The 25,100-nt window shown below is 42.2% G+C and overlaps 1 protein-coding gene across 1 annotated transcript; it reads right to left on the bottom strand.

The window, feature by feature from the left end:
- Nucleotides 1-5,744: 5,744 nt before the first annotated feature.
- On the bottom strand, nucleotides 5,745-25,063 carry NDC1 (NDC1 transmembrane nucleoporin). Its single transcript, XM_065673301.1, has 18 exons — nucleotides 24,923-25,063; nucleotides 24,729-24,849; nucleotides 22,719-22,820; nucleotides 22,209-22,383; nucleotides 21,588-21,726; nucleotides 20,132-20,240; nucleotides 18,637-18,688; nucleotides 17,861-17,993; nucleotides 15,188-15,280; nucleotides 13,401-13,482; nucleotides 12,407-12,562; nucleotides 10,296-10,550; nucleotides 10,044-10,162; nucleotides 9,763-9,813; nucleotides 9,150-9,213; nucleotides 7,898-7,998; nucleotides 6,833-6,993; nucleotides 5,745-6,013 (listed from the first exon to the last, which is right to left on the bottom strand). Exons 1-18 carry the CDS (start codon nucleotides 24,968-24,970, stop codon nucleotides 5,950-5,952), a joined length of 2,025 nt encoding a protein of 674 aa, XP_065529373.1. The 5' UTR covers nucleotides 24,971-25,063; the 3' UTR covers nucleotides 5,745-5,949.
- Between the last annotated feature and the right edge of the window lie 37 nt (nucleotides 25,064-25,100).

Below are 25,100 nucleotides of genomic sequence, written 5' to 3'. Positions count from 1 at the left end.
CGATTCACACACAGCAGTTTATTTACACAGGCATGCCAAGTCCAGACTTGTTTTTGTTTTAATTTACTGCATCACAGATAGTAAAAATGAAACAACCAAACAAAAAGTGAGCCAAAGGGATTGTCTCTGTAACTATGCCCATTTCTTGGAGATTGCACATATCCCTTTAAGGCAGCACAAAGCCCTGCTTTATAGTGGTTTCAATGGTGCCCTGAATTAAAACAGCAGGGTCAAACTGACCACACATTATCTAGCGATGTACTCAACCATTGCCTCATAACTTATAGATTCATTTATAGCTCTTGTAGTTAGAAAAAAGAAATTCCTCACATCACTGTGGCTTATCTTTCAAAACCAAATCTCAATAGCTAGCATATTTGGGGAAATCATAGGGTAATCTTGAATCCACCTTTGTCTTGCAGACACTGCAAGAAGCGACCAGCATCCCCAAAAGCTGCTGTAACACTACACATCTCTCCCTGCCTCCTGCCTCTCCAGGCAGAATGAACTGCCAATTAAGCAGTTCATGGTAGAGGACTTGGAGAAAAAGAGCCTGTAAAGAAGGGTTTGACCAGCCTCCATTCAGGATGGGGTTATTTACACCTGCAGTTACCTTCCTCAGACATTCACCTATGTTATTTCTCTGCATCAGTCCACAAATAGATGCATCTCTCACACTATGCATATACAATGCAGGCAGGAAAATAAACTTCAGTAACGAACAAACAAAAAGAAACAAAGACAGCACAACTTAAGGATATTCAGTGTGTAAACCCCAATCCTCAGCATTGGGACATGCCAGGAATAGAATTGCTGGGGCACCCTTGATTCATGCCTACTATAAATGAGTTATAGTTCTGGCATTATAGCACAGCCTCCAGTTATTTTGCCTGGGGATCCATATATTCAAGGTGCTGAAGACAGTGATAGCTGAATGAGCAGTCAGCCACTCTTCTGTTTGTTCTTTATTGGCATAGTGTCTGGACCACACATTGAATATATTTACTGCACAGCAACCAAGCCCTGTGCAGAATACAGAATTATTTGTTTATTCCAGGGCACTTCTTTGCTGTCACTGCAGCAGCCTACTGATTTGCAAACAAATATGTTGTTATCATCATTGGAGGTGAAGGAAGGCGGAGTTAGACTAAACCCCATTTCACAAGAGGCCCAGAAGCCAAAAGCTTCAGTTTGAGTGCAAAGCTTGTGACAAAGACTCACTCCCTTTAGTGAAATTTAGCATTTCCCTTCATTGTATGTCATAGAGTGCATTTCCAGTTCCAGCAGTTAAACTCAGTCCTTGGCATCTCAAATAGAGCATGCAGAAACTGGGAGACTAGCAAAGAGTGGCCACCCGTGAAGAGCTGAAGTGCTGCGCAGGATCTCTGTGATAAAGGCAAGGACAAACCCGTTCCTCCCTGGCAATGTTCAGCTCACACTAACTGTGAGACTGGGCTTACTCTTCCTAGAGCGCTCTTGGTGGGTGCCGATAAACCCTTCCCGAGCTGACTGCCAGGGTCTGAAAAGGCAACAGCCGCCTCAAGTACCTATCTTCGAGCTGCAGCCTTGCGCTCAGCCCAAAACTTCGTGCCACCACCGACGGCAAGGTACACAGCCTGGCGCTTCCCCAAACCTGCTTTGAGCAGTGACCTCTGCTGGTGAAGACAGGAAACCCAGCGGTTTACAAAGCTGGTGCCCCAGCTGCGTGGTCCTCAAAGCTTGACCTGAAGGGAGTCACCCAGCCTGCTTCTTGATCTGAAACATCTGCCATCAAGCCCACAACTGAAGCGTGCTGAGCAAGAGCAGAGAAGGATATTTATGCATAACCTATAATGATCTTTACCCCACAAAAGGCTCACAGTTCCTTCAAAGTTCACTCCAGGCCTCTCACCATACCTTTGCAGACAGGATGCAGTTAAATACAACAGCATGCCCCAGCACCGTGCTTCAGTAGTCAGATTTACAAGTTGTGTGTCAAGAAGGGAAAGGCAAAGCCTGTATTTGTGTGTTTTGGGCAAGGGAGGGAGAGGAGCTCACTATACACTCAGCACTTGGTTCCTTTGATGACTGCATGAGTACACACACGTGCTGCCTAGGCCACAGTTCTCTCTGAAATTCTTCCTACTTCAGGATCTGACTCTTTTAGGGGGAATCAAATTAAAAAAAAGAGGGAACTTACATGCCATTGCCACCTATTAGAAGAGTCAGCTGGTGTACCAAGGGGAAACTATTCCCCCTTGAATTTGTGTTCTGATCTCATGACAGGCTCCAAAGACACCATCTTCATCTACCTCCTGACTAACTCTGCTGCAGCCCCAAGAGTTTTGCAAGGGCAGAAAGGTGAGGTCTTCTCCAATTTATTTTGTGTCTTCTGACATCAGTGTGGTGTAGGTTCTGCTCTCAGGCACAGGCGAGCTGCACAGTTTGTTTGTACTACAGGTTTGTCCAAAGCTGATATGCCAGATGCAAATCTCTACCATGAGTGCAACATTCTGACGTGAGAACATCCGCCTACAACACAAGAGCCTGGCAAACCACATTCCAGGTACGTCCACAGCACCCACACACATTTAATCCACATAGCAAATATGTTAACACACTACTGGGGATGGAAAATATTAAGACCAGAGGGGAGGAAGGTGTGTGGGTAGTGGGGAGGGTCCTCAGCTTGCAGTATCTGTGATGATTCCACCCAGACCTTCACCTTTTTTTTGCATCTTTATAGAAAGGTGGTGATGGGAGTGGTGGGAGCTCAGCTGCAATAAACAGGGAAAGCCCTGCAGCTACAAAACGCCTGCCTGAATGTGTTCCAAAAGCACTGCAACCTGCCACCATGCATCCCCTGTGACAAGGGGTCAGCAACGCACGTGGCAAGAAGCACCTCCACAGCTGAGGGTGCTTCTGGGTCCACCTCACGTGGGTTCATGTACAACACCCAACCCACCGAAAGCACCAGGCCCTCCCCTCAGGATCCTGCACATGGCTGGTTCCAGTAGCTGGGAGGGAGGCACATAGGCCACAGACTGCACAACTTGCCTGGGACTGAGCAGGTACCAGGGAACTCATCAGCAAGAGAAGAGTACTTCCTCAGCTGCAGCTGGATGCATCTGCAGGGGCACTTGCCTTGTCCTCGGAGCCATACGTGTATCTCAGTAGGTGGGAAGATGGCTGCTGGAGGCCTTAAAACACCAAGCACAGCACACACAGTACAGCCTCTGTTCAAAGCAAGCAACAACAGAATCGAAACCACTTCATTTCAAGGGCACATTCAGGCCCTGAGCTGTCACTGGCAGCGAGACAATTCTCCAAGCGGCAAAGTGCTCCTGTTGAGGGAGCAAGTCCTGCCCAGCTCCCTCAGACACAGCAGTGTGCAAGAGCTTCAAGGACAAGGGCCACTGCGTTTGTCCACCCTCAGTCTGAATTTTCAAACCTGTATTGCTTAAGAGCTAAAGCCTCTCTGTCATTGCTCCCTTGTAACACAGAACCAGACCTGAGCCATCAACTGTGTACACCTCTTCACAGCAGCAGTGGAAATAATTTCAGTACTCTTAACTCCACCTAACCTGCAGGGAGAAGCAGATGGTTCTCAAGGTTACCAGAATGCTATCAGATCCACTTGTGCATGTGGTTGGCAATCCGGCAAGAGGATGCAGCTCAGCTTTGAGATGGTTAATCGGATGAGAAATAATATCAAGGCTTGCAGGATCCAATTTAACTGCAGGTACAAAGAAGCCAACTGTAAAGAGACTTTATTTTTTCCCCCTTTATACTCAGAATGCAGAAATGAACTTGAGGGACTCTTCCCATATCTAAGAGGTTTCACAGACTGATTGTTTTTATGTTAAGACATAAGTATATAAAAGGACTTGACATACCAGCATGGTTTGCCAGAGGAACATAATTATTCCCAAAGCCAACACTAGAATAAGATGTTATCCCGGTTTGAGTTGTGTGAGCCAGTTGCTGTGTCTTCAGAGGGCACCCAACATACACTTTGTATTCTTGTACACTTAAGATTCATGAGCATGAGATATTGTTAAAGATACCCTTTTAAGTAAAGGCTTAAAAAAAAGGTCTACAGCTCTTTAAGAATTGGAGCTTTTAAAGAAACCACAAAGCAATCAGCTTTTGAAAGCTCTTCTGTCATACACACAGAATGCCATGAATCACTCGCACATTAGCAGATGTCATGTGCAAATCTCAGCTGCAACACAAGGAGGACAGACCTCAAGCACTTTGGCATCAAAAAGAAGTCTGCATTTTAAGCCTGCTGCTGACAGCCATAACACTGGTAATTACAAGTCACAGCTTATAGTGGTGGGAGTGTTGCAGAAAATACCAGAGCAATAAAAATATAGTTCTGCACCTGTTTAAATGCATGAAAAATGTATCTGAAACTGTCTGGGTCAGCAGGTACACCTGAGGTATGAGCTAAAGCACTGTGTTAGCTCCAGGTGCACACTGCAATACCTGCAAATAAGCAAATTAATTTCATTAATAAGCCAGGCAGGCAAGAGGCTTTGATTACAATAGTCAAAGCTGTGGTGGAAATTAAGTCTTTAAAAGACTGTGCTTAAACCTTTAAATATAATGGAAGGCTGTCCCTCACCTTACAGTGCTTGCTGTAAGCCATCTCAGAGCAAAAGGAACAAGGCAGTTCTAATTTCCACTATCATATCTAACAGGGTCTGCACTACAAGAAGATGACACGTCTCTGTACTGAGGAAAGCAATATACATGTCTCACAGTAGATTTAGGCTTTTATCTCTTACCCAAACCTTAAAGGCCCCTAAAAATTTATGACTACGCAACCACTCACTGTCAGCTGATGTTTCATCACACCAACATAACTGACACTGTAGCCAGTCTGGGTCTTCTAGCAAAAAACCCTCCCAAAAAATAGCACTAACAGAACTGGGAGAGTGATCCAACTTTTGTTTCCTCTTAAACTAAATTCATGTAGCTTACTGTTATCTCGAGGATATTAAGTAAGGTACTGCAGCTACATCCATGCTCTCCATACTCCATACATTTTCTAGTGTAGATATCATAATGACTGGAGTCAGTTTAAAAACAGAGTTGCTAGTTTGCAAACAATTTGGACAGGTTTACTTCCAGATAAAAAGCTTAAAAAGTGCTTTGAAAAAGCCATTTTTCCAGCAGAAGTTAATGTATATTGTTCTGAATTAAACAATCTGATACACTGCAAACATCCTTCCTATCCCCCTTTACAAAAAGCTGTTGATCCGAACTTTCATTCACAGTAACATTATTTGGAGGTTTTACTAAATGTAGTAATGTTTCCTGTATGTTTCAGTGCAGCTCAGAACTTAGTTTCCCAGGTCACCTTAAAGATAAAATCCAAGCTGGTAGCTCTTCAAGCCATATTTGTGTCTTAATAATGCCTTTCCGCACACCCATTTTACTCTGAAGGAATAGTTCCATCTTACAGAAGAGTGGCATGTTTTATTCCTGGGCACATCTGTTTCCTACTCTTAAAAGAACACACTTCATCTGCACTAAAAGTGTTACCAACTAAATTTATGGAACACTTAGGCCCACTAAGTATCTCCGTAAATCTCTACTCAGCCCTTCAGCAGAAAAGGGTAGGGAAAGAATACATCATGAAAACCAGAGAAGGATCTGAGTGGCAAAGTAACTTGGATCATCCCAAATGTCACACTCTTATGTAAAATAAGAACTGACACATTCTCATTTGTAAGAGATATTAAAAGAAGGCAAGATGAATTTTAAAACAAAGTTTTATTATACAAAATATGATTCAAACCTGGGAGAGCTCTTCTACAGTTGGAAGAGTTTTGTCCAGTGACTTGCACTTCCATACATTTTTCCACAATGCCAGGATAACAAGGCTCATTAGTCCCAATTCCTTCTTACCCAGAGTGTTGGGGAAAAAAAAAAACCAATGTAGCAGCATCAAAATCTTATTTATTCTTTGTATTCCAAGAATTGCTGAAGCCTTTTCTTATGTTCTGTAGACACTTGCACGGCACTAAAACAAACAAATGCAGCACGTAAGATTTTATATTCAATGCAATACACCGCAAAAATAAAGCCTCATGCCAAAATTGAGTATACATTGAAATCGTTACACTGAAGCTATGTTCTAGAAAACCCAGCTGCATGAGAAGCCTACATTCCAAGACAGAGTATATTAACCCTTAAACTGTCAGTTCTCAACAGCTTCCACTACTACTACTATTCTTCAGTCCCAAGAAACCTCGCCTATTTCCTTACCTTTAAACACACACAAGCAATTGTTCAACTCGCACAAATGATTTAGGTAAGAAAGAATCTCTCCAAATGTTCTCTCTGTATGTCCGCACTTGCGAACTGAGTGACATTTCATCCCTACAGGGATGCAGGGATTTTTGTCTCACATATTCAGAGGCCAAATATGAAAGTCTGCCTGCTGCAGCTGAGCAAGAGCCATCAGATCAGACAACCAAGCAGCAAGGGAATTTGATTATTTGGACTCTTCACGGGATTCTCTCCCTACAGAACGGACAACTGTCACAAGTAGCTTTGCTTTCTTTTCAATAGCTAAGATTTAGTATTTGTGGACTGCTTCTAGAGAGTCCATGAAAAGTCACTAACAGAAATTGCCCAGGAATCTATGAATAATAAGTTTCTAAAGGGGACCTAATACCTACACAAGAATTTAAGGTTCCACAAATAAGAAAACCAAACAAACCTAAAATACCATGTTAGAATAACGAGCGGAGGGGATTTTTGCCCAAACTTCCCTTTTCACAGGTCACATTAATTAAAACTAAATTCAGTAAGCAAACAGTCATGAAAGAGTTCTTACTTCAAGTGCTCTCCGAAGACAGCAGTTATCCGGTACAGGGCTGTTTTCAGAGACGCTCTAAGAGCAAACCGTAGAGTTTTATAGGAGGTATCCACCAGACTCGCTGACACCCTGGGGGGCTTGCTAGAAACATGCGGCAGTTTGAAGTGTCTGTCTACAACCTGATTGAGAGACACATAGATGAACTTGTTTCATCTGTTCAATCATTTCATAATGTAACTAGCAACACATTTATGTCAAACAAAGCAAAAAGGAAGTACAAGTTCAGAAATTCCACCAAGGCACACAGAAATGGGTTGGAGACTGAGCTTGACCTTGCATTTCCTGGCCATCAACACCAGCATTGAACCAAGTTCTGTGAAATACGATTCTCTGCAGCACAAATACAATTCTGTCCTGTACTATTACTTGCTTCTTTCACAAACAAGGTTACTGGCTTTTTCTTCTTCCCCCTGGTTCTTGGAATAGATGACTTACATTGAAGAACATTAATAACCTCTAAATTCTTTCCAAGAATCTTGATTAAGGCAGTGTAAAATGATTATGTCAATAGGAAACACATAGCCTTGGAAACAAATCTGGATTACTTCTTTTAAATACACATTACATACACATCAGTGATTTGAGAGTAATGTCCTAGTATTAGCAGAGAAACACCACATAGATCTTATCTCCTGTGATTTGCAATGTCTCCAGGCTGCACCAGGAATTGTGTGCAGCAAATTAGAGATTAAATCCTAACCGTGCATTGAATATAGCATCATAATTGCTGCACCCCTGAAATAAAGTCTAACTGAGCACGTAGCTCAGTTAAATTTAAGAAATGAAACATTCCATTAAAAACATGCTTTCTAGTTCTGCATTTTAAAAAACTACCAGGGTTTTTATTCAGCTGATTCGCAATGCACAGACTGGTAGCCAGCTGTTTGGTTTAGATTAACGGCAGAAGTTACACTGGTAACAACTTGAATGTTACACCGGGTCAGCAAGGTAAAAATACAAAATGAACTCATCTCCTTTTCTCCTGAACTCATTCTGCAATAAGGAATAGGTAACAGTTTTTACCTCCTGAAGAGTCAGTAAGGTATTCAGGATAGCTGGCAGCGTAGTTTGAACAACTCCAAATTGGTCCTCAGTAAAGGAGGCTGCTACCAAATGAGACAGACCTTTAAAAAGAGAATTTGGTATCATTACTGAATCCTCAGCTTCTGAAGCACTGACAAAGATCACAGGTTTGCCTGGAGACTCCATCAGTGTGGTGGAATTCTTCAGGACTGGCTGCAGCCAGACACCAGCTGCCTCAGCTTTGGCTTGCTTCAGGACTAAACCAGTCACTGGTTTAAGAGAGGCTGAGGTTGATAAGGCAAGAGGGATTATATATGAAATACATTTTAAAAAGCATTGGCTCCCTCTTTCCACTGCTCTGATCAGAGCTGTACATGACATCCACTAAGAGATAGGACCTATTTCACAATTCTTCTAGCCACAAACATTTCCAGACCACTTCACTTTCTTTGTTCAGCTTGTGGGAGGAGAAGTCTGTGCTACTTGCAGGGAACCCTTGATTTAGCTTTAAACCCCTTCTCATATTAAAAAAATGCCTTTAGTTAGAACACCAATGCCATCTTACACTTTTCTCCCAACTTGTATGTGCGATTCCCATCTCCTGACTCTCTATGTCCTAACTCATCACCTTCAGTCTGACACAGCACAGCATTATCTGCCCATAAAACATTTAACACAGGAAAAAGATCAACTTTTGCACAGTCAAATATAACAAGAGAGTCTAACAATAGCAGCATTTGCTCTGGACTTGGAAACAAACAAGAAAATCCCATAGTGCAACTACATACTATCACTGTTCTTTTAATTCTCTGCAGAGCATCTTTTCCATTTAAGTTTTTACTACCCAAGTGCCTCCCCCTCCCTCAACTCTCCATGACTGACAGAGAAGAACTCAGAGTCTTTAGTCAGAAAAGCTGTTGTAAAAGACATCATAAATATGTTGCTGGAAAAAACATGTAGAAGTGATGCATGGGTTCACATGGGAGAGAAGCAACAAGTTTAGGCATCTCCACCAAACCTCTACAGAACACGAACTAAGATCTCGCATGGGATCTCAAAACTAACAAGTGAATTAGACCTTTATTCCTGTCAGTACCTGAACTGCAGCTGCGTTTTTGTCAAGTAGATTCAAAGATTTTTCTTCCATTACATTTTAAAGCACAGAGCCCCCAAAACCTGGAATCAGATCCTTCTGGTTTTTGTAGTTCCATGAGCCAACAGAGTGGATCCCTTGGGAATAGGAACAGCTTACCTTCCAAAGCCCAGATGTGCATTTGGGCATCAGAGAAAACAGCTTGGATGGAGGCTTCTGGGTGCTGAGAAGAAATCAAAGCATTCTGAATGTATCGAGAAACAGTATCACCAAAACTGCACGTTTCAGTTAAGGTGTTACACATTTGATAGGATCGCGTCCCTCCCCTCAAAAAAGACCTGCAAAGCTGACACCTCTCAGGGAATTCCCAAAGAAATCTGACCTTTTAAGAAACTAAAATTAGTCTGGGACAGGACTTTCCACAAAGGAAAACCATGAAGAATTTATTTGGTACATTGACCTAACAAAAAACGGTTAGCTGCATTTTAAAGTTAACTAGAAACCATGACACTTTACAATTAGTTGTGTTTTACTATTACATGATGCCTTAAGTAAAAAAGCAGTTTATCAGATGAGTTTAAATGAGTATTATTCTTCTCTCTTATGCAGATAAAAGATAATCCTGCTACAAAACTCACACAAAGCAGAAAACCTTAGATTAAAAGGGTTTAGAACTGTTACTGTACGCAAAATGCAGTGCCACAGCAGAACCCCTATGCTCATGCATGCCTAGTCCATGCTGCACAGTCACAAACCCTAAGATCATGATTACCTTGCTGAAGAAATACATTATCAGCACTCGTTTTGACAAGAAGGTTTTTATCTGAAAAGAAACAGAAGATTAAAAAATATCCTCTGTGTTTATCTAAGGTATGTACAATTGGCCCTACCATCTTCGCACAGGATAAAGGGACTGAGGGCGGGGGGGGATTTTTCTTATGTAAGTAACTGGAGAAGGAAGTATTCATTCAAAAACCCCTGAAAGTTCTTGCAGAGGAGAGAACACCTAAGCTGCACTGGCTGTAACCTATCTGTACAGCAATTCTACTTTACCTGTTCTTGCTTGTTCTGAAGCCATGTGTAAATAAATCTTGGCTGTACTGCCTCGTGGCCAGCTTTTGCAGCAGAGAGCTCTGGGAAGGATTCGTGGTGGGAACCATTCATGTGCAGATCTACAGAAGAAATACAATATCTTCAGAAAAACTGGTTGCTGTCACTTTAATCCTCAAGATACAGATCTCTATTGACACAGCTACTACACTCCTGACTACAAGGATAAAAACAGCGCAGTCAAAAAGCATCTACCTGTAACTGACGTCCACAGCTTTGGGCCCCTCCTTACAACATAAGGACTTTGGGCTGATCCATGCCAAGGAGACTTTACATCCAGAATTCCCATCTTGCCATTTAAAGCAGGCGAGCTGAAAGGTGAACCAACATCAGACCCCGGCGATGCCTTTAAAGACATTAGGGATGATTTAACCATTGAAGACATGGAAGCTCTGGGGATGATATTCGATCTCTGTGACTGGAAAGACATGCCTCCTGTCGCAACAACTCCTGACAACAAAGAACACACTGCATGAAGACAAACAGGCTGGTGCAGATGAAATAAGAGATGGGTTTGCTATTGATTACTATTTCAACAACTTCTCTATCATCAGAGCCTTTATTAAAGAACACTGTTACCATTGTGGTCTTGCAAACAAGTACATATCACAAGTACACATCAGCATGAGTACGAAGTGTTTTAGAAGTTCATCAATTTAAGAACAGCAGGTGATGAAAAGGATTCTTGTGGATCTATTTATTTTTCTACTTTTGCTAGCCACCACTACTACACCCTGATATATATCTCTATATATCCTAAATAAAAGCACACTGTATCTACAAAGTGTGCTTTTAGGATTAAGAATGGCAATCCTTTCTGATTCTGCTCAGTTTGTAAGAAAAATCAGATCATGTCAAAATCCAAGGAACAGCAGCACTAGGAGAAATTCACCTCTGACATGCCAACAGTCCCCTGCTGTTCCCAGGGCACCAGTATCCTAGGCACTAACTGCTAAGGGATTCAATTAGTGGCACCCCTCATGCCAACACTGCTCTGCTGCCAGGAATGATGCCCATGTCTGGCATGTAAAGCACCTGGAATGCTTGCAGGCTCCAAGAATCAGGCTGGCTTTTCTTATACTACAGTGATATTAGTGAGTCATACAAACATATGCTTGTCTGTGGGAGTGCTGATGTGCTGGAGGGTAGGAAGGCTCCATAGAGGGATCTGGACAGGCTGGATCCATGGGCAAGGGCCAATTGCATGAGGTTCAACAACGCTCAGTGCTGAGTCCTGCACTTGGGCCACTATCACACCATGCAACACTACAGGCTGGGGAAAGAATGGCAAGCTTTTGCTGCTTGGCAGAAAAGTGAGCCCAGGTGGCCAAGGCCAATGGCATTAGAAACAGTGCAGCCAGAAGGGCCAGGCAGTGATTGTCCCCATGTACTCAGCGCTGCTGAGGCTGCACTTCAAACCCCGTGTTCGGTTCTAGGCCCCTCACTATGAGACATTGAGGTGCTGGAGCAGGGGCAGAGAAGGGCTGGTGAAGGGCCTGGAGCACAAGTGTGATGGGGAATGGCTGAGGAGAATGGGGCTGTTTAACCTGGAGATAAGGAGGCTCAGGGGAGTCCTTACTGCTCTGTACAACTACCTGAAAAGAAGATGGAGTAAGGGGGGCGTCTGTCTCTCCTCCCAATTAAGAAGTGATAGGACAAGAGGGAAAGGCCTCAAGCTGTGCCAGGGGAGGTTTAGACCTGAGATTAGGAGCAACTTCTTCCCTGGAAGGGTTGTCAAGCATTGAACAGGCTGCCCAGGGAAGTGGAGTCAACGTCCCTGGAGGTATTTAAAAGACGTGCAGACGTGGCACTTTATAGCATGGTTTAGTGGTGGACTTGGCAGTGTTGGATTAACAGTTGGACTTGACTATCTTAAAGGGTTTTTTTTGACCTAATCAATTCTATGATTCTATATTCAAAGTCCCTACAACAACCCATCTAAACTAATAGTAAGAGCAGCTATGCAAATTACAGAGCATCTCTTGGCAAGACTTCTCCCTGTACTAGGTTACCAAATCAGGAATAATTAGACTTTCTTAATTCATGCAAGTGTGGGAAAAACACCGTACTGAACATAACACCACGCAAAGTAAACAGAGTAAAGATTATCTTCCCAAGTTTCCCAGTTATTTTAGATTATTCCAACAAGAATACCTTAAATTCAACTGCGGGAAGAGACTCTGCATTTATTTGCGGAAAACCCCATGTCTCATTTTCCCCATACAACTTAATTAAGACTAATGTGCCTATGTAATCCATTGATACTTTCCTGCTTTATGAACTGTTACGAGTGTTTCCTCACATACCTGGAGTCTGCGGATGTATTTTCAGCTCTCCTGCTGGCAGCTTTGCTCTCCCATTTGCTGCTGCAGCTTCCTGCTGTGTGATCAGCCTCTGGGTCAGATCACTCAGAAGATTCAAACACTCTCTTGATATCGCAGCCCAGTTGTGCGGGTGCCCACCTAGCAGCATGCACACAAAGGGAAACACAGCAGGAGTGTTTAACCCACATGTTCACCCTTGTAACTGTTCTGACAGTGCCTGTGTGCTCTCAGCATAAGCTTCGAAGTTATAGTACCAGTCCATTTCTAAGAACACACAGGGCATTTTCACTGTGATAGTGTATTTATACTGAGGGGAAGATGAAAACATGGAAAGACTCTATCCTTCTGCCAATGGACAACTCCAAAAAGACTTTAGCAAAACTTGCTAAGCAAGCAGAAAACAGGCAGTTCTGCCTATCAGATTTAAAATCACTAAACAACTAAAATGAACCAAGTAGTATCAATGGTGACGGTAAACAGTTCTGAAATAGTGCAAACACTAGAATTCCTGATAAGGTGGAACAAAAAGTTCCTGAAGGCTTCTCAGAAGTTTTCGTTGACCTTCTCTTTGTATATCTTTATATATAGCAAGAGGCTGACGTACTAACTAAAATTACAACCGTTGTTTGCTTTCACAGCTCCAGTGGTGACTCACTATTCGTACTTGATTTTACCTCATATCTCAATGTTACACTTTCATATGCATCTGTTAGATTATTCAGTCTGGACTATGGGACTGGTGGTGTCAATACCCTCATGGCTGTCATTTAGATCAAACAACAAGCAGCAGCATTTGTCGAGTTTTGGAGATGAAACAATATGAATTTAGATTATTAAGCATCCTTTCAGAAAAGGCACCATAGAGATGAGGTCTCCTGGCTTATGTGGCATGCCTCGCAGCATTAATAACTTGTAAAAGCATTTGACTAACGCTACTACAAGAAAGAAAAAGAATCACCAGTAGTGTTGCAATTACCTGGCTGACTAAGGCTAAAGACTTCCTGTCGTCGAACAGGGGAATACTGGGAAAGTAACATCAAGTCTTGTAAGGCTAAAAACTACAAAGAAAGGAAAATGTTTTAGAGCATGCAAAGTCCAATGCGTTTCCTAAAAAAAACCCCAAAAGGTAGTTATCCATACAATAGCAATCCCTAACAAAGAGCGAGTTCACACAGAATAAAATCAGCCACAGAAAAAGAAAGGAGGCAAATGACCACACACTTCCCTGCAGAACCACTCTGGATGGAGCTGCTGAGTTAGCCAGAGCTTCAGGTAACTTTACTGATATGTTGTTTCTTTGGAATTAAAGAAGATTAACACTACTTTTTATCTTAACAGCTAGCAACTCAGACGGAAAGAACATAAGACACAAAAAGGTCTAAGGAAAGAACTGATCTTCCAAGCTAGAGCCCACTACGCAGTGTGCTGTACAGTACCAGACCTAACACTGCTTTTTCATGTGATGAAGTAATTAATGTGGCAAACCAAAAATAACCAGATAACTCACACTATGTAAAACCCAATTATAAACTAGACACTTTAGTAACTGCTAAGATTATAAATTAGACTTCCTCTCCCTTCAACTGTGCTATGCTTGACTCTTCCCCACCCATCCTTTGATAATGCAGCAAAGCTTATAAAAAGGATTCAAATGGATTGCAGCCTCATCCATCTCCAGTATCAGAGATCTGTAAAAGCAGTAAATGTGGATTTTGAATGTGCAGAAAAATATTCTCATCTTTATTTACATTGTACCTCTTGAGGTCTCCAATTTCTAAGTATTAGAATCTGCGAATCCCATCAACGATTACCATAGTCAGACCAAAATTACTCTTCCTTACTCACAGGTTTTAAGTAGCTTTTCAGTATTTTCTTTTTAAATAAAGAAACCCGAATTCCAGCATAAACGACATCTTTCTAACGTCATGAGAGAACACCCATGTAAGAGCTCAAATATAAGTAGCAGGGGCAAAGTGTTGAGAGTGTACAAAGGTTTGACAGAACACCTGCTTATCTGACAAGCTGAAAGAGTTTCAAAAAGCCTGAATCACAGAATCACAGAATCACAGAATCCCAAGGGTTGGAAGGGACCTCAAAAGATCATCTAGTCCAACCCCCCTGCAAGAGCAGGGTAACCTACAGTACATCACACAGGAACTTGTCCAGGCGGGCCTTGAATATCTCCAGTGTAGGAGACTCCACAACCCCCCTGGGCAACCTGTTCCAGTGCTCTGTCACTCTTACAGTAAAGAAGTTCTTCCTGATGTTAACGTGGAACTTCCTATGTTCCAGTTTACACCCATTGCCCCTTGTCCTATCACTGGATATCACTGAAAAAAGCCTAGCTCCATCATCCTGACACCTACCCTTCACATATTTGTAAACATTAATGAGGTCACCCCTCAGTCTCCTCTTTTGCAAGCTAAAGAGACCCAGCTCCCTCAGCCTCTCCTCATAAGGGAGATATCACTAACCTGTTTGTTTTACATCAGTACACACTAACACAGTTCTGTTGCAGACAGATCTTGCCTGTAACTACACTTACTCTGTCCTTAGCTTAGAGTAACAGTGTGGTGAACACCAGCAGATGTCACTACTAAACCGATTTTCACCATTAAGCATCACTTCCTCCGGTTCTGAGGCAGCTTTTTAAAGAACTAGCTCCCCAGTTAAAATAACTGGTACCTGGAGGATCTGATCGCACACTTCGAGAAACAACCTCTCGGCACACACCTGCTGGGAAGATGGTGGGATTTCAGTTACCTTTATAATGAGGGGAGGATTGCTGTTTAAGATTTTAGGCAGGCACTGGTCTGTCTCCTCAGCAAAAGTTGGCTGGACAGGAAAATGGTGTGTCTAAATAGAAACATCAGAAGTTGTGTTATACAGAGCAAAACAGAAGAAAGCCTTATGACAGACCATACCCAAGCTGTTACTTGTCAGATGATGAACTACAAAAGCACATAAAAGCTTCAACTGACTGTAAACTAGCCTGAAATTTCTGAGATAAAAAACAAAAGGACTTTACTCCTTATGTTTAAAATTGAGAAATCTTACGAGAAAAAAAACCAAACCCAGGTATCTTCAAATTCCTTGCATGTACATAAATAACTTACAGTTAGGGGCATCATATCAATATGGAAAGAAATTCCTCTAACTCGGTTAGAGCTTGTTAAAGCAGGGGTAACTGAGCCTGGAAAAGAGAAGGCTCTGAGGAGACCTTTGAGCAGCTTCCAGTGCCTAAAGGGGCCTACAGAAAGCGGGAGAGGGGCTTTGGAGAAGGGCCTGAAGGGATAGGCCAAGGGGAATGGCTTTAACCTGCCAGAGGGGAGACTGAGATGAGCTCTTAGGCAGAAGCTCTTCCCTGTGAGGGTGCTGAGGCGCTGGCACAGGGTGCCCAGAGAAGCTGTGGCTGCCCCATCCCTGGCAGTGTTCAAGGCCAGGTTGGACACAGGGGCTTGGAGCAAGCTGCTCTAGTGGAAGGTGTCCCTGCCTGTGGCAGGGGTTGGAACTGGGTGAGCTTTAAGGTCCCTTCCAACCCAAACCATTCTAAGGTTTCCCAGGAGAAAACAGTGAAACCATACTCAGGAACAAGACTGAAATCAAAGCAGCACTGTCTATCTTTAACAGTGTAACCACTCTGGTGAAGTATTAAGGGTTCTTTCACCAAATAATAAAAGAAATTAGTATTTTTGCACTCTTCACTGATAAAAGTAAGAATTCCTTAGTTTATTTTATTCTGTGTTTTAATGGAATTTCTGTTCTTGCAGCTACAACATTTACAATGTAAATAGCAGTGCTTACATTGTATCAAACATTCCATCAAACATTGCATCTATTTAATGCTATTTAACATGGGTCAGTTTGAGCACAAATTAGGGGTCAGTTTTGTGTTACTACATTCATTACACATAGCCTAGCTTTATTCTCCTCTGTTTCCAGCCTGTGAAATTGAAATTTAAGGTTGCAATTGCTGCCAAAGTGTTAATAAAGTGACTTCATGGGGACTAAGTTTGCACATATTTACAATCAGATTAGGAGCTTTTTTAGCTCATTAAAAAAATCATCATATGGATAGAGCAATCTTTTGCTCAAGAGTCAAAAGGGCAAAACCTATTTTATACCTTCACAGCTGGATGTTTCTTTTGTCTTTCACGGTTTTATAAGCAAGACAATAATTAACAGACATTGACACACAGTGTTCACTGGTGCTTCAGCTACTGCCCTTTGAAACAGGATGTTCACACCTCAGAGCTGGTTTTGGAGCCGTCTGCTGATTCTGACACATCATTACACCAGTTACGCTTGACCCGTTGTTAATCTTTGCTCCATGCAGTCACAACAACCAGACCTTTTGAATTAAAGCTAACATTCCAACAAGCACAGTGTGCCATTTCATTCCATAAGAGTGCTTTGCACCAATATCTTGATCTAGGATTTACACTTCACTTTCTTTTCCTACTAATCTGTAGTCTAGGAACGTTTAAAAATGAAAATCAAGTTAGGTGAACTTTTTTTCCCCCTGTATTCTTACAAAGAAATATCTGGATTTGTCAAAAAAGATCAAATCTTCTCCAATTCCTTGCTGGCAAGATTTATTTCCCACCTCCCCTCTTCAATCACAGTCACACATTTATTCCAATACGATTCATTATATATTTAAATGGTCTTTTTTTAGCCATATTAATTTGTAACTTTATGACTGAATGAAAAAGCACAAGTGTCTTAATTCCCAGGATTGCTCGAAGACTATTTCGATACCACAGCCTGAATTAGATCACATATCTCTGCTTTGGAGAACTGTGCGCTTTGATGGTTTGCTTAAGTGTGAGATTTTCAGAGCTTAGCTCCTGGAAAACAGATACAATTTTGTTCTCTTTCCTATTGTAAAACCGGATTCAGAGCTATGCAGTTTCTGGATATTATCTTTCCATGTAACCTGCAGCTGTGTCACACTCAAATAAAACATCACTGCACGGATACACATGCAGAAACCAAGCTAGTGAGCTCTGCCCAACACATACAGGCCTGGCACTGGCTCATTTGTCTTGACACCAAAAGAGGACAGAGAACATGGTGCAGACTCCATGAAGCACAAAGTGGTTTTTTGCTTGAGTGGCCCCAACAGCATCTGCACTGATTTAGCAGCAAACATGAACAGGAGAAGGGGAACATGGAAACAGAAGTAGAGGAGTAAGAAGAGAAGGTGGCAATAACAAAGCATTAATTTTGTAAGAAGCATAGGCTTGTCTTGCTATAAGGAGAGAAAGGGAAAGCCAATACCCAGATCTCTCTCAACTGGTCAGTTATCAGCTATTATCTGTAGTACATGCTTTGAAAATTCAAAAATTCATATAATAATAAAACCCCTTTTGAAAAGAAAGCATTATCTGAGAAACACTGATGTTGCATCTTTAGCAGTCACTAAGTACTAACCTCCGTAGCATAGATTTTGAAGAGTAACCATGCAATGTACCAGGTAATCAGAAGAAACACGCCACATAACCAGGTATGGTAAAACAAGGAGATATCCAATAAGCCAGTCAGAGTGTCAAGAGGATGCAATTTACTGCAGAAATAAAATGGCAAGGAGATAAGTTATTTCTATTAAGGAAGATGTCTATATTAAGCTGTTACAGCAGCAACAATTGCAACAATGGAAGCTGCATTACTTTTTTGGCAACAACAGTTTCTTAAAGATGTTTGAGATACTGAAAAAGAACTGGTAACTGGGATGACATGAAGAAAACATTATGAAATTAAGGAAAAGAAAACTCAGGTACTAAGACTCTAGCTTCCCTATTTTAAAACAAGTAACACATATATGCAATTCGGACAAATAAGCCTTTCTAATACTTCAGAGACTTAGATATGCAGGAGAGAGCACTTCTTAATGCCAGGTTGAATGGGGCTTGCGCAACATGCTCTAGGGTGAGGCGTCCCTGCCCACGGCAGTGGGGTGGAACTGGATGATCTTAAGGTCCTTTCCAATCCAAACCATTCTATGATTCTATGATGATTCTATGGCTTCTACAAGGGGTTGTTGGTTCCTTTTGGATTAATTTCAGAAGTACCTAATGCTGCCCATGTTCTCTGTGGGGAGACAGGGAACAGAGTCCTATTACACACAGAGGCACTTGCTGTGCTGGACTTCTTCAAAGGGGCTGTGAACAATATCCTCCCCCAGGTTTTCAGCACAATATACTACCTACCTGTCTATATGAAGATCCATCGTGGTACTTATCCATACCTTTGGGATGTAACCTAGGGGATCAAAGAGAAGCACTGAAACAAATATGACACTGCAAAACATACACAAAAGGCCACAGAGAAGACAAAAGCATGCATGGATACAGACAAGAAACTGGTCTTGTAACACCTGTGTACCAGGAAACAATCTGCCTTTGGGATTTTTTTGGTTAGGGTGTTTCCTAAGAAACAGAAATAAGAGAATAAAAAAAAGGCCTTAGGCCAGCAACTACACACTGAGAGCTGCAAGCCTTATCTTTTATTGCTGGCTTCTCAGCTCTGAGTTACTTGTGTTCCCTCATCACCAAAAGAAGGTTAATAGCAAGTTAATATTAATTCTCACTACAGCTCAGGCAGCAGCAAAGTGCTTTTAAAGACTTAATGGAAACTGATATACAATCACCACACTCCTAATTTATCCCCTAACGTAAATAAAGTGGAAATAATTCTAGCATATTTTGACACCATTCAGGAGGATAATTATAGCCATTAAAAATTCCTGATATTCAGGAAGTCCTGTGCAATCCTCCTCACCAGCACAGATTGGTTTTTACTGTAGTTCTAAAGACCACACTTCATTGTCATAATGGAGGCAGCCTTTGTCTCCCCAGCTTCCTCCAAATAATAACAAGGGCACTTGACAATAAAGCCAAACTGCTAATTTTTACTTTTAAAACAGTGAAATATAGTAACATTACACATGGTGAAGTCATGCCCACTGCTGGTATGTCAGGTTCAGCTCTGTGCCGCTACATTTCCAATACCAGGCCATAGAAGGAACAGTCCAATGCATGGAGATGTTTATCCATGTTAAAAAATTATTTGGGAATATTTATAGCGAAAATGGGATACAAATTACAGGCCAAATTTGGGGGTTTTTGAATTGCACTATGTTTTCAGAGTTATAATCTTGTTATGACACATCAGGACTGGTATGTAAACATCAGGTTTTAAGTGGCTGGCACACTTGTCAACCACCAGCTGATTACTGTTTGGTAGCTTCTCTTATTTGAACGTTATTTCACAGCTGCCTGCAACAAGATGTCCTGCCCAGAAGAGATCACCAGAGATGACAGCTTATCTTTTGGTACAGTGACAGACTCCATGTTATAGAACTAGTTCCCCACTCTCTTTAGAATAACATCATCTTATTATAATGTGATCAGCTAGACAATAAATTCTTACAGATGGTGTTAATCTCTCTGAAGAAGAGACAATTTTCACATGCTAAACAAGCTTAGGTGAGGCTGCAAGAACTGACATCATACAAACACTGCTGTACAAACCCCATTACTTTCCTACTGTTTTAAAGAGGTGCGAGATCTCTTATTTGCTTAAGCAAGTCAATGTGCCTTCAGCAAGTTACCTGGAAGGCTGAAACAACAGTATAACAGGCCTGATGTATTAAATATAAAAGCATTCAAAATAGATAAATAAGGGAATTACAGGAACACTTACCAAAAAAGTAATATGTGGCACAGAAGTTTCTAACAAAATACAGTGATTCCACACAACTGTGTCTAATGAGGAGGGGCAAAGATCTTCTGAAACGCAAGTACTTGTATTGCTAAAAAAACAAACACAAAATAATTTAGTATTCTGCATTCCTGACAAATTAATGAAATGAATGAAAAAAAAAAAAACCACAAGGTACTTGAAAACCTGAAGCCTAGCTGAATTTAACAGATTAGTTTAATGGAATGCCAAGTGTTACACCTACTGTTTCTTCTCCCAGTCTCTGCCATTTTATCATCGCCACTGCTTCTCATCCCTTTTCCTACCTGTTGCAGTATGAAAATGAATGACAGGGTAAATTGACTCTATGCACAGGTGAACAAACCAGAAGGATGCTGTCTAACATAGATTAAACATACCTTTTTGTTGATTTTATTAGGTTTCAGTTAGATTAGACATGTTTCCATTAAAATATAGGGAAAAATCAGACAGGGATGAATTAGAAAGTCAGTAATCCTCCAGGCACTAAAACCACTGACACCACACAAATAATTCTATGTCTTTCCAAGTGACTAAAGCAACCCATCTGACACTACATGGAAACAAAACCAACGTGATTTAATTTTATTTTACTTGGTTAAGTTACATTAAAAGAAAGTATATATTTCAATGATAGAAATTTTAAAAACACTATAGTTACAGCATTGCCAAAATGGAGCTTGCTTCGCTGATAACCTGAATGGTCACGACTCGAATGCTTTCCACTAATACAACCAACCCTGTTTAAAGACACCCTTTGCCAAAATGGTTGGACTTTGGGAATCGTGCAAAGCTGTAAGACTACAGCAACAGAAGAAATATCTTTAGGATGATGTTTCAGAAGCCGCTCCTCACCATTTTGCATTGGTACAGATTTCTGTAGAACTGCTATAGCCTCCTCCAAAGGGATTCATAGAATTGCAGTTTCCATAGTGCTACAGGCATGAACAAGCTCTGGATGTTGAGCTTTAAGCAAGATTTAATGTGCTATTTAGACTTTAAGTGAGCTGCTACACAGTTACAACTCACTGCATCACTTATGTTTTTTTACTCTCAGGATTTTCAGCTTTAGGTGAATTGTGGTCAATTCCAGGAGTTGATATTCCGTTTGTGTATACTGTCTCTTTCCTGTAGCTCACTTTCTGCAGTGCACGACTTCAACCAGCTTTTAACACACATCAGAGGGATGCAAACTTTATGTGCTCAGCACTCCAGATTTCCGTGTTTATTTGAAAAGAGCTGAGCAAACAGAAGGAAGATGAACACTATCAGCATTTAAAGCTGAGTGTACTCTTTACCTACTAGTGAAAGCAGGCCAACAGACAGCTGCTACTGCCATACCCAAAACATAAATAATCGAGGCTTTTTTGATCACTGTTTTACATAGATATCTGTCTGCAAAGGCACTGCAATATCTTACCTGTATGATTGGAAATGGCAAATAATTCATGTTGTTAATAAGATACAAAAGGCTGTAACTGTATCCCATGAAAGCTCCAGAAAGTAGAAAAAAGAGGTGGTACTCATTTAGGCACATCTGAGGAGCAGCATCATCTAGGCTAAAAGAAAAAACTTAGAACTAATTCTGAGGTTACAAAACAAACACGCACACGTCATTCTAACCTGAGGAAATTCTAATCAGAAATTATTTGATTTTACTTTCCTGATTAGTATATAAGATGATATCTCAGTAAGTTTTTCCTAAAGCAGGAATTTCGCCACCTAATTTATGCATGCTGATACTTCCTATATTCGTAAAGTCCAGAGGATCAAGTCTTCAGTTCAAGCAACTTGTCATCATTCAACTTTCCATTAAGAATCCTGGCAATTAAGTTTTTCTAGCCCAGTTATTTCTCTGCGTATTGTAACATTTACATAGGAGGGTATTTTCCATCCTTTATATAAAGGATATCAACATATACTTGCTTATTTTTGACCGTGCTCAGATTCTAGGGTTTTGTTTGGAAGAAGCCAGCAGTAAATTCATTTTACAACAGAAGTTCTTTCTATAATTTTTTAATACACACACACAAATAATTACCTTTCTGAAGGCGTGCAGGGCACAGCAAGAAACTGGAACTTCCCTTTAGTCATCACTGCAGCACACCAAGCAACCAACATTCCCATGACAGCATGAACAACAGAATGGATAACTTGCTGAGGGTGAATAATTTTTCCTATCAGTGCTATTCGAGAGCATGGTATTGATGGCACAACTGTGGATAAAAGCCAAAAGTGAATTTTCAATTGTTACTAATAAAACCCTTCATTAAAAGACAAGAAAAACACTATAATCACCAAAGAACTTTCCACAGTTGGAATCAGTCTAACTGATAAAGAAAACAATGAAGCAGCTCAGCTAAGAGGGTCTCAGCCAGGTACGCAGGAATCTGGGATGATTTACTTAAAAATAAGCTTTGTATATTGTCTATATTAATTTAAAAGGAAATTTACCAGTGTTAAGTACATCAAATATAAATACAAATCTCTTCAAATGGTTATCCTATTTTGTTCGGGTATCACAGACAGCTCAGCAATTTACATAACTCACCTGCATAAAACTCAGCGTTGAAGATGCTTACTACTAGAATCACCACAGACATAAGGAGGATACAAAAGATGATGTAGGAAGTATATAAATCATTGAAAGAATCTAAAATACAAAAAAAAGAAAGTCATTATTGTGTGTAAGATTGCAGTAACACAACAGTGACACAAGGGCCAACAGAAAAGAACACTTGCACAGTTGGCAATAGTCCAGTAAGGGCATAAAGGGGAGTCATGTTTAATAGACCATAATCTCCTAACAGAGCTGTCCAACTGCAAAACATTCCTGCATAAAAGCATATTGAAATTTCACAGAAACTATTTTATACCCTCATAACTGTTTTGGTTTGGTTTTTTTTTTTTATAATTGAGCACTCGGAATTTTGTTTAAAAAAAGAAAATCTTTTAAAGTTACTTAAACTATAGCTCAGTGTCCTGGTTTGAGCAGCAGCAGTCATTTTTCTCCTTCTTAGGAGCTAGTACAGTGCTGTGTTTTGATGTTCTGTCCTGGGAACAGTGCTGATAACGCGGATGTTTTCAGTTGCTGCTCGAATGTTTGGTCTGGCCAAGGACTTTCTGAGCCTCATGCTCTGCCAGGGAGGAGGGGAAGCTGGGAGGAAGCAGAGACAGGACACCTGACCCAAACTGACCAAAGAGGTATTCCATACCACAGCACGTCATGCCCAGGATGTAACCGAGAGTTACCCCGGAATGGCTGGGACTGCAAGGTTGGACGAGGTATCAGTCGGTGCTCGGCTGGGGGGAGTGGGGCGAGTTATTGGTCGGCTGGTGTTGAGGTGTTGTATTCTCTTCCCTTGTTATTTCCTTTATCATTATTATTATTGGTGGTAGCAGTAGTGATTTGTGTTATACCTTAGTTACTAAACTGTTCTTATCTCAACCCGTGGGAGTTGCATTCTTTTCGATTCTCCTCTCCGTCCCTCCAGGAGCAGGGGGAGGGCAAGAAGGGGGGGAGTGAGTGAATGAGGTTTGTGGTTGGGTTTAAACCACGACACTCAGTTAACACAGCCTCCCTTCACTTAATGAAACCTGCAACCATACAGTGACACCTGAAATGTAAGAAGTTCCTTGCACAGTAAATACCTTCTAATTGTTTCTTTTGGGCTTTGGGTATTTTTAAAGGAGAACAGAAATTAAGTCTCTCTGAGCAGTTAAATGATCACAGGTACCAAGTTCCCATCTAAAGAAGTTGAGGAAAGAGATTCTCTCCCTGTACTCTGCTCTCCTGAGCCCCCCTCCTGCAGTCCTGTGTCCAGCTCTGGGGCAACAACAACAGAGGGATGTGGAGCTGTTGGAGCAAGTCCAGAGGAGGCCACGGAGATGCTGCGAGGGCTGAAGCAGCTCTGCTCTGGAGCCAGGCTGAGAGAGCTGGGCTGGGGCAGCCTGGAGAAGAGAAGGCTCCTGAAGAGGAGACCTTAGAGCAGCTCCAGTGCCTAAAGGGGCTACAGAAAACTTAGAGAGGAGCTTTTTAACAGGGCATATAGTGACAGGACAAAGGGGAATGGCTTTAAACTGATCTGAGATTAGGGAGAGGAGATTGAGATTAGCTATTAAATTCGACATTAGATATTACTAGTGAGAAGCTCTTCCCTGTGAGGGTGCTGAGGCGCTGGCACAGGGTGCCCAGAGAAGCTGTGGCTGCCCCATCCCTGGCAGTGCTCAAGGCCAGGTTGGACGCAGGGGCTGCTCCAGTGGAAGGGGTCCCTGCCCGTGGCAGGGGTTGGAACTGGATGAGCTTTAAGGTCCCTTCCAACCCGTTCTATGGCTCTGCGGTATCCCCGTTTTCCGTGTGCACACCCTCACCGTGCAGAGCGGCTACTTCAGGAATTTCATTTGTGATTTAGACAGTTACATTTCAAACGCTAAAGATCAATGAGAAACTCCACAACGCGGGTACGTTACACACACCACAGGCAGTCCCCGTTATCTGAGCCCGAGCCCAAAAGCACAGACATGGAAGACCCGCAAGCACAACGGGGCGCAGAGCACCTACTGGAGATCCAGCGCACCGGGTGGAAGGGGTCGAGGCCGCTGAGCACGACGAAGGCCGCGGTGCAGACGGGCAGCAGCAGCACGGACCAGGCGACGGCAGCCGCCACCCTCCAGCCCAGCACCTGCGGGAAGGACAGCGTGAGGGGCCGCGGGGACCGGAGGCCGCAGCGCCGCAGCCCCGGGCCCCGCACTCACCTGTCGGAGCAGCGCTCGCTGCCGGCCCGCTCCCGACCCGGCCTCCATGGCCGCGGCCCGGCCGCCCGCGCCGTCGCCGTTCAAAGTCTCCGCCGTTCAACGGCCACCCCCGCCGGCGCACGCCACTTCCGCCGCACGCCGGGAGGACTTGCGGGGAGCAGCCAATGGGAGACGCGCC

This window comes from Lathamus discolor, chromosome 3, assembly GCF_037157495.1.
Source record: "Lathamus discolor isolate bLatDis1 chromosome 3, bLatDis1.hap1, whole genome shotgun sequence".
Classification (NCBI taxonomy): Eukaryota; Metazoa; Chordata; class Aves; order Psittaciformes; family Psittacidae; genus Lathamus; species Lathamus discolor.
Note: the sequence above shows the minus strand (reverse complement) of the source record. Positions and strands in the feature narration are given on the sequence as shown.

What these genes read in the sequence shown, in the direction of transcription:
- NDC1 (XM_065673301.1), bottom strand. Translation starts at nt 24,970, where the DNA reads ATGGAGGCCGGGTCGGGAGCGGGCCGGCAGCGAGCGCTGCTCCGACAG. An exon ending in CCCTGCACGCCTTCAGAAAG is followed by an intron (nt 21,727 to 22,208) that starts GTAATTATTTGT and finishes TTTTTCTTTTAG; the next exon opens with CCTAGATGATGCTGCTCCTC. An exon ending in TAATGTATTTCTTCAGCAAG is followed by an intron (nt 9,214 to 9,762) that starts GTAATCATGATC and finishes ATTTCTTCTCAG; the next exon opens with CACCCAGAAGCCTCCATCCA.